Here is a 9,787-nt window from a genome sequence, read left to right as displayed (position 1 = left end):
GGGTCAGTTCAAGTGAGTGAGACTTGACTGGTCTAAGAAGAAGAAAAGGGAATGAAAGGGACAAAGAGAGAATGCTGGAGGGAAAGAGTGCATGTGAAAGTCAGAGTGAGCTGTCAGGTAAGTGCAGCTGATTAGTGATGATTGCAGTATGCCCTGAAGTAACTGTACCTCAACAATAATCCAGGTCTGCCTCCTGGTTAGACAGTATCTTTTTATAAATATCTTGAGATCTTAAATCCATATCAGGGGAGATTAAAGCAGCTGATTGACCAGAGCTGGGCTTAGCCCTCATTTAAATTGGCTCAGATGCTCAGAGGAGAGACAAACATACCTCAGTGTTTCCAAGAGTGTGTGCTCGTGGAGAACCTCAGCTTAGCAGCAACAGATGTAATGGGAAACACACACGGCACCACTGTGGACGACTTGCAGGCTGTGGAGCTCCACCACTGGTACAAGAAGTTCATGACTGAGTGCCCATCAGGACAGCTGACACTACATGAGTTCAAACAGTTCTTTGGTCTTAAGGGATTGAACCAGGAAGCCAATGCCTACATTGAACAGATGTTTAAGACTTTTGATATGAATAAGGTAAGGAAAGGGAAAATCAAATCATTTTAATAACTTTCTCTAATGAAAAGAGGTGTTAAGAAGTTGGTAATGGGGTGGGGTGCAATGAGGTAGGTAACAGAAAAAGGTGCGGTGAGATAGATGATGGAGAGAGGTGAGGTGAGATGCGTAATGGGCTAAGTGAGATGAGTGATGGGGAGGGATGTGCTGAGATGGGTAATGGAGATGGGTACAGTGAAATGGTTGATGCCAAGGAATGGGTGATGGAGAGGGATGAGGTGAAATTGATGATGGAGAGGAATGCGGTGAGATATGTGGTAGAAAGGGATGTAGTGAGGCAGATGATGGAGAGGGGTGTGGTGAACTGGCTATTAGAGGCATGATACGATGAATATAGAGAGGGGCTCACTGATATTGGTAGTGAGATGTGTAATGGAGAGAGGTTCACTGTGGTAGGTTGCAGATGGGGCATTAAGACAGATGCCTGGCATTGTGAGATTAATTATGGAGAGGCAACAGGAGGTACGTAGCACTGGGAGACCCAATAAAAGACAGTGATTTGTGTAGTGAGATGGGGTGTAATTAAATTATGCACAGACCAGACGTTCACCATGTGTGGAATTGTAATGGTGGATTCGCACCTATTTATCAGTGTGCGAATGCACTATACTACTACATATATTGTTACTGTCTCTGCATTCATGTCACAGTCAACATATTTCAAAATTTCTCTCTGAACTCCTTGTAAATTACAACAACAACTTATATTTATAGCGCCTTTAACATTATAAAATGTCCCAAGGTGCTTCACAGGAGCATTATAAAGTGAAATTAGACACCGAGCGACATAAGACAATATTAGACAGATGCCTGGCATTGTGAGATTAATTATGGAGAGGTAACAGGAGGTATGTAGCACTGACAATATTAGGCAGATGGCCAAAAAAGCTTGGTCAAGGAGGTAGGTTTAAAGAGTGTCTTAAAGGAAGATAGAGAGTGGAAGAGGTTTAGGGAATTGCAAAGCTTAGGGCTTATGCAGCTGAAGGCACAGCCACAAAGGAGAAGTAATTAAAATTGGGAATGCTCAAGAGGCCAGAATGAGATATCTCGAAGGGTTGTGGGACTGGAGGAGATTACAAAGATAGGAAGGGAGGAGGCTTTGGGCGATTTGAAAACAACAATGAGAATTTTAAAATCGAAGCATTACTTGATCAAAAGCCAATGTAGGTCAGCGAGCACAAGGTGGGATGGGTGAACGGGACTTGGTGCAAGTCAGGGCATGGGCAGCAGAGTTTTAGATGACCTCATGTTTGTGGAGGGTAGAATGAGGGAGGCCAGCCAGGTTTCTGTAACAGATGAGCAGAGGTGGGGCGAAATTGGGTGATGTTATGGAGGTGGAAATAGGTGGTCTTAGTGATGGCACGGATATGTGGTTGGAAGCTCATCTCGGGGTCAAATATGATACCAAGGTTGCAAGCTGCACTAAGCAATGATGTGGATAGGACACTGAGCAGAAAGAGTTACAAATCACAATTTAACAAGATTTCTTTAGAACTTTCACTGCAAAAATAACCCATGGACTATAGCGTGTAGATAGTTTCATCTCAGTGAAAACTAGTTCCAAGAACATTGATGTATCGATCTTACTTATCTTGTTTTTACTGAGAAATCCAGATAAAGAGGAAAAGTCCACAATATAGAGCACCAAGTACAGAGTCAAAGGTCACTGCAGGACACAAAGTTTTAGATTATGGCTTACAGTGCAGGGCACCAGATATGGGATAGGGGCCTGAAGGAGCCTGATGAATGTCTCTTCTCTGCTACAGGGTTCATGAAGCCAGTTAGCTCAGCACAGAGTAGGGATCGATCCTAGGATCTTTGTCGTTCTGTAAGGATCAACTCTACAAAGTGAGGTGCAGTTAAAAACTCAAAATCATTTAGAAACCAAAGTAAAATACTGTTGGATGGATGTGTAGTTGTACATTGAAGTCGGTGGATAGAGGTGAGGCAGTACTGGGGAATAATATTTGGAAAGTGTCACAAGGCTGAATTAAGCAGCCTCTGATTTTAGGAGCATTCACAAACTCCAATGGGATTCAGATACAACAGTGCTTGGTCTTACACAGCAGGTTCAGTGGCCTTTTTTGGGGGGGCACAGCCTCAATCTGCCCCAAAACAGGCCACCTACATGGTAGGGAGGGGTCCTGGCAACTACCCCCATCCACAAACAATCCACCACCACCCCCATGACCAAACATTGAACACTGGCATTTCTGGGGTCTTCAGGAGGGCTCTGAAGGTATACCCCCTCACCCAACAAAGGCCAATTCTGGAAGAAACCTCCCCTGAGCTTTGGCAGTACATCTGACCACTTTCTGTTTGCTGGTCGCAGGATGGATACATTGACTTCATGGAATACGTGGCTGCCCTTAGCTTAGTCCTCCGCGGTAAAATGGAACAGAAACTGCGCTGGTACTTCAAGCTTTATGACGTGGATGGCAATGGCTGCATTGACAGGCATGAACTGCTCAACATCATTAAGGTAAGAAGCTACTGGCATTTCTAGGAAACTTTTCACAAGTGAACATATTCCTGTATTAAGATTGCAGGAGGCAGTGAGAATGTCTGACTCTTGCTCCTATAATGTGAACTGTTACAACCTGGTAAGGAAGGTGTCTAGGGGTCCCTCTCAGCCTTCACCTGGTATTACTGTAACAGAGTTTAAGTTCAAACACACTGTGTTTTTAGCTCCCCCTTGGAGAATCCTTGTTCACCGCTTTCCAATTATAAGGCAAAGAAACCAGCACAAACAGGCTTTCTTAGGTTTAAAGAAGAAAAGTTGAAATTTATCAAACTTAAACTTTAATTCGGTTGATGCCTACAGATACGTGACGTGCCCACGCTAGCATGCATACGCGATGCACACCTGCAAATAGAGACAGAAAAGAGAAGTAAAATAAAGTGGAAAAGTTTGAGGCAATATCTGAAGAGTTTTTGTTATGGTTCTTCGAGCTCCCTGTAGATTCCTTGATTGTAGGTAGATCTTGCTTTTTGTTGGGGCCCAGTATTATTCGTAAACCATGTTCGCTGTAGGAGACTTTTCTCCCTTGGGGTTCATGTGTCTTCAGTGGATTCAGAGGCCTGTGAGAAAGAGATGGGAACAGGAAGACAGGAGAGGCTGTGGCGAGCCAGTCAGGAGAGATCTTCTCAGTCCAGGAGCATTCTGCTTTCTGCCTAAACTGTTTGTACAAATTCAAAAAACACATGTTGCCCAGCAGGTTAGTCATGTGACTAGCTGGTTTGACCATGTCCGTTTTTGTATTTGGCAATCTTAGCAGTCAACCTGGAATGCGAGTTCCCCCACTTTCAACGTCTGGTGATCAAAAGTCCATTGTGGGTTGAATGTGTCGGGGAATGGCTGCTTTGTCCTTCCAAGCACTGTCTGTTAATATGCAGATGTATTTCCAGCCAAGAACTGGCAATTTTTTAAAGCAAGTCCTTTCTTCACTTCAACAACAGTTTGAAATTTAATGTCCATGTGGCAAAATGAATATGCCTCATGCTTGGCAGGTGGGGGCGTACATGACATGAACCAACAAGTGGATTACATAGAATATGCATCACAGCAACAGCCCATAGGGCCCACTGGTCTGTGCCCATGCTTATACCCCACAAGAGTCTCTTATCATTCCACCTACCTCATCTCAACCTTTCAACATATTGTCATTCTCACAAGATGTGCAGCGATGAAAATATAACAGTAAACTGAAGTTATTTTTAAAAAGTTATAAAAGACTGGTATATTTTTGCCTTGAAGAAGATGGAAGACACAGTCATATGACAAAGACCATCTCCTGCACTAAAATATACATCCATGTCTGCTAAGAACTAAAACTCCTTAACTCCGTCTGCATTGAAATGAGACAGCTCATCACACATAGATGTGAGCTACCCACAAAATGAGTTGAAACAAAGACACTCATAGACTCTATGTCTCCAGTTACACTTACCACAATAGAGTGTGAACAGCCCTCATCTTATCAAAATGGGCTACCAACAGAAGCTGTTGTACAGCCCATCAGGAACCAAAGCCTAAAGTCACATGGGAGAAACTAACACTTTATGAATTTACCTTTACTTGGAGAACAAAGGGTGTGATCAGTCACCTAACATCAGAATCAATCATCAAGATCAGTCTGGAATCTCCAGCCACAAAGAGAACATTGAAAGCAATCTTTCATTCTAGCACAAGGCTGAGAGAGATCAATTCCAGCTAAGACATTTAAGCCCTGCTGAGACGAGCTGGCAGAGAAATCAGAGTGTGCCTTTTGAACAACTCCTCCACCTGTGAAAATTGAACTAGGAAATACCAGCACCACCTTCAAACTGAAATGTTGTCTGTTAGGAGACATGTTCCAATCCACCTTTGTGTGAAAATATTTCTTCCAATTCCACTCTTCATTCTTCTAGTGACAATCCTCGGTCTGTGCCCTTATGATTTTCCAACCAGTGGGAACAATCATACACTATTGACCCTCTCAAGACCTTTCTTGAAACCCTCAATTAGACAACCACCTCCCCTACAACCCCCCTCCCCCACCCCACCCCGCCAACCACCTTAACATTCTCTGTTTTAGTGAAAAAGCTTCAGTTTTCAAGCCTTTGTTCATAACAACAAACTCTCGCTTCTGGTACCTGTCAATCACTTAATATCATCCCTGTGGATCAATTTGAATGTTATCTCTTTGTCTCCTAGGCTATCCGTGCCATTAATGGGTGTCAACAGGACATGTCAGCAGAGGAGTTCACAAACCACGTCTTTGATAATATTGATGTCAATGGAGATGGTGAGTAGTTTTTTTATTTCCTTTACTTTTTCAGCCTTTTCTGACTTTGTCCTCTCCTGAATTTATGGGCTCCTTGCTTGGCTAGAACTCTACAAGCACTGATTGCCTTCTACGCCCAAGTGCCATCTTTTCATGTGTGAGCATGGACAATGACTATCGACATAGTTACTTGACTACTCGAGGCATTGTAGCAATCCTGAACCTGTTACTCAGTTGGCAGCAGCAGATGGACACCTCCAGCAGATGAGGCTAGACACCAATCAGAAGTGTGAACGTTAAACCTGTCTGTGCTCTTGGTTGGGACGTAAAAGATCCCATCTTCACTATTTCAAAGATAGTCAGTGTCCTGGCCAATATTCATCGCTCAACCAACATTGAATTATCTGGTCATTGTTGTTTGTGGGAGCTTACTGTGTGCAATTTGGCTGCCATGTTTCCTATATTACAACAATGACTACACTTCAAAAGTACTTCATTGGCTATAAACACTTTGGGATGACATGAGATCGTGAAATGCAGTATATAAATGTAAGCCAATTTTAATTGCTCCACCATTGGTGGCCGTGCCTTCAGCTGCTTAGGCCCTAAACTCTGGAATTCCATCCGTAAACAGCTCCAAATTTCTACCTCTCTTTATTCCTTCAAGAAGCTCCTTAAAATCTACCTCTTTGACTACGCTTTTGCCCATTTGCTATAATATCGCCTTATGTGGCTTGGTGTCTAATTTTACTTTATAATTCTCCGATGTAGCACCTTTATTACATAAGTCTGTTGTTGTTGAAGTCTTTATTTCCTCCTCATTGCCCAAACTAAATCATTTGTTTCCTCTCAGTTTGTCTACACCTTTCATTATCTGCAGACTTGAATTATTTTCCCTTTGGTCATGTTTTGTTTACAGGGGAACTTTCTCTTGAAGAGTTTGTTGAAGGAGCTAAGAAAGACAGAGAGTTTTGTGAGGTGATGATGAATAGTCTCGACCTCACACATATTGTTGCGATGATTCATAACCGAAGACACAGTGTGTAAAATGGAAGAGATGGACAGCATATCAGACGAGCACCAAATTCTCACCCAGAAACTATTACCTGGGCACAAAAAAAAACACACGCACAGTGCATCACGGAATTACATCTGAATTTCACTCTTAAATACATAATGGGACTTAGAATAAAAACTAGTGAATCCAACACTGATGAAATAATTATTCTTCAGAATTGAAAATCATTCTGTTAACCTAATGCACAACCTCCATCTGGAAAGAAGAACCTGTGTACAGCTTGCTTTGTGACACAAACATCGAGGAGGACACCTCACAGGATCTCCTTGTTTGGGAGCCATGGTTCTGATGGCTGACAGAATTAGTGACACCATCCTTGACCACCAGCAATAAGATGGGATGAGAGGACATTGTGGAACTGGAGTTCAGTCAGAGCAGTTGAAGCAGTTTCAATAATCTTGGAATAGATGGTTATATACAATGCCTCAGTCCTACACTGTACTGCACTAATCATCTCTGTACTCGTAAATCTTTCATCCCCTTAATGGCTGTGGTTTTTTTTTCCAAAAAATATACTTTATTCATAAAATTTATAAAAGTACATTATATAACAGTTCAAATTTGACATTACATAAAGTGCAATACAGTTCAATTTCTTTCATTACAGTATGTGGCACTCTAAGTGTAGTGAGGCACCTCAATTACAGGTATATTTACAATGTACTTTTTATGTCAAACATACAGCCTGAGGGGCTTTACATGGGTTCCAGCCCCTCGGTGTACTATGGCGGGAGGGCTTTAGTGGCCTTTCCCCAATGAGCCTTTGCGGCAGCTGCCCCAAACTTTAGTGCATCCCTCAGCATGTAGTCCTGGTCCTTGGAGTGTGTCAGTCTGAAACACTTGGTCGTGGACAGCTCTTTGGCTGAAGACCAACAAGTTTCAGGTAGACCAAAGAGTGTTTTTCAATGAGTTGATGGTCCTCCAGCAGCAGTTAATGTTTGTCTCTGTGGCCGTCCCTGGGAACAGCCTGTAGAACAGAGTCCTGCCTTACAGTGCTGCTCAGGCTGAACCTTGACAAAACCCACTGCATCCCTTTCCAGACCCCCTATGCAAAGGCATAGGTGGGCGATGGTCTCTTCCCCTCCAGGACACTGTGCGGTGATGCTGAGACTCCAGATGAGCATGATGGATCTGACAGGGAGGGCGCTTCTTACCACTAGCCAAGCTAGGTCTTGGCGCTTGCATGAAAGTTCTGACAATGAAGCATTCTGCCAAATAACTTTGACAGTCTGCTCAGGGAACCATCCGACAGGATCCACCATTTCCTTTTCCCACAGGACTTAGACGACGTTACATGTAGACCACTGCTTGATGGACTTGTGATCAAAGGTGTTTCTCTGCACAAATTTTTCTATGATGGTCAGGTGGTACGACACAGTCCAACTGAATGGAGCGTTCTGCGGCAACAAGGCCAGACCCATCCTTCGCAACACCAGGGACACATAGAACCTCAGCAAGTAGTGACACTTGGTGTCTGCTTACTGAGGGTCTATGCACAGCTTGATGCAGCTGCACACAAAGGTGGCCATGACTATACAGCAGCAACACCCCTAAAGCGAGGCATAAGTCAGTTTGGAGAGTGAGGGAAGGGGCCTTATACCAGTACCTCACTCAGCTCCATACAGACTGCACGTAGCTTATTTCTATAAAGTGAAGGAACTAATGTACAGGAATTGTTATGCAAAAAATAAATTTACTTTACGAAATACAAATGATTTTATTCATTCTGATGGGGTAGATGAATTTAGCAACTTTTAATGAATGTATTCACACCACTGCAATTAATCTATAATTGATTCATCGACACATTCAGGATTGGGTACATAGTTGAACTGAGTGTAGTTAAAAGTAATGTTCACTGCCTGCTTTGTTACTGCATTATGAACTTCAAGCCATGTTGGAGGGAAATCAGGATTTTAAAAACATGTTTTTTGACTCTGTAAAATGCTGAAAATCAAGGAGTTGTACAAGGCCAACAAACCACTCAAAAATCATCAATGCAGGCTTCTTAATGGCACTCAATTTTTGTAAAAATCTGCTAAGTTAAGTCAGTTCCTTGTTGGTTATTTGATGACTGACCTCCATTTATGTGACTGAATTGCTCATTTTATGTGACCGACTCCCTCAATTTATGTGATTGACCCTCAGTTTGTGATTGACTCCCTCAGTTTATGTGCCTTTGGAGCATTTAGAGGAGGAACACTTGTAAGATATTCTGCTGTGCAGTGCTGCCTACTTTATATATAAATAAAAACCTTTGAGGGAAATCATTGTCACGGTTGATCTGGAGAATCCTAGAGGCAATTTCCAGTGGGAGCTCCAATAAATTGTCTCTATCTGAACTCCTGACCTGTCGGTTCTCTTTCAGATGTTGATAGACCTGCTCTGGTATTTTTAGCTTTATACTTGTATTTGGTACTTAGACCATGGGCTGATGAAAAGCACGGGATGGACTAAAAATGAAGAACAAAACAACTAACCCGAGAAAACCCAAGAGATAGTGAGTGCTCTGTTGAACTAAAATAACAAAGTGCTTCAGGATCAATAGCAAAGCTTACTGATATTAAGGTCATATCCTGAGCCATGCATTTATGCAGCCATCATTGGGGGCAGGTTGATGGGATTGAGAGTCAGAGAATCAGTGGTATATTGACTGAGTGGAAAGAATCCCAGCCTCCATTGATGAGTCTACCTCTCTTAATCCCACTATTGAGCCAGGCCAGCTGGACAATCATCAGATCACATGAGTATTGCAGACACACTTGGCTCACCAATCAATGAAAGATGAACTTGCATTTATATAGCGCCTTTCATGACCTCAATCAATGAAGTTGTTTTGAAACTTTAATCACGGATGTCGATTAGCAAGTCTGTCACGAAGGGCTGACTCAGTTCCAAACCTTTAGCACCAGTTGTATATCATTGTAATGCCAACTCAATTCCAGAGAGACCCCACTTTCCTCCCCCCTCAGCTCCTCATCGTTGAATAGAATTAAAATCGGAAGACACCTAAAACAGGTTACCAATTTTAGACTATTATACAAATTTTTAAAGTTTGTACAATTCACTGTTTAACGAGGAGTGGTGTGCCCATGAATTGTTCATTGTTTATTCAGGAGAGCAGGTGTCCACGTAAAATTAAGTCTTAAATCAGGAGTCCTGGTGGATTGTATCCAAGCATTTTAAAAGAATCTAGGGAAGAGATAGCAGAGGCACTATTACACATATTTAATAGTTTGTTACAAAAAAGTGTAGGTCAAAGGCCTGGTGGATAGCTAATATTATACTTATATTTAAGAATGGAGATAAAACTTGC

General features: G+C 42.4%; 1 protein-coding gene across 1 annotated transcript; it reads left to right on the top strand.

Moving 5' to 3' along the window:
• The first annotated feature begins 390 nt into the window (after positions 1-390).
• LOC137385024 (guanylyl cyclase-activating protein 1-like) lies at positions 391-6,440 on the top strand. The gene is made up of 4 exons (XM_068059764.1): positions 391-588; positions 2,960-3,109; positions 5,324-5,414; positions 6,313-6,440. Exons 1-4 carry the CDS (start codon positions 391-393, stop codon positions 6,438-6,440), a joined length of 567 nt encoding a protein of 188 aa, XP_067915865.1.
• The last annotated feature ends 3,347 nt before the right edge of the window (positions 6,441-9,787 follow it).

Source organism: Heterodontus francisci, chromosome 27, assembly GCF_036365525.1.
Source record: "Heterodontus francisci isolate sHetFra1 chromosome 27, sHetFra1.hap1, whole genome shotgun sequence".
Lineage (NCBI taxonomy): Eukaryota > Metazoa > Chordata > Chondrichthyes > Heterodontiformes > Heterodontidae > Heterodontus > Heterodontus francisci.
This window is presented reverse-complemented; position numbering and strand designations above follow the sequence as displayed.

What these genes read in the sequence shown, in the direction of transcription:
- LOC137385024 (XM_068059764.1), top strand. Translation starts at nt 391, where the DNA reads ATGGGAAACACACACGGCACCACTGTGGACGACTTGCAGGCTGTGGAG. An exon ending in AACTGCTCAACATCATTAAG is followed by an intron (nt 3,110 to 5,323) that starts GTAAGAAGCTAC and finishes TTTGTCTCCTAG; the next exon opens with GCTATCCGTGCCATTAATGG. An exon ending in TATTGATGTCAATGGAGATG is followed by an intron (nt 5,415 to 6,312) that starts GTGAGTAGTTTT and finishes TTTTGTTTACAG; the next exon opens with GGGAACTTTCTCTTGAAGAG.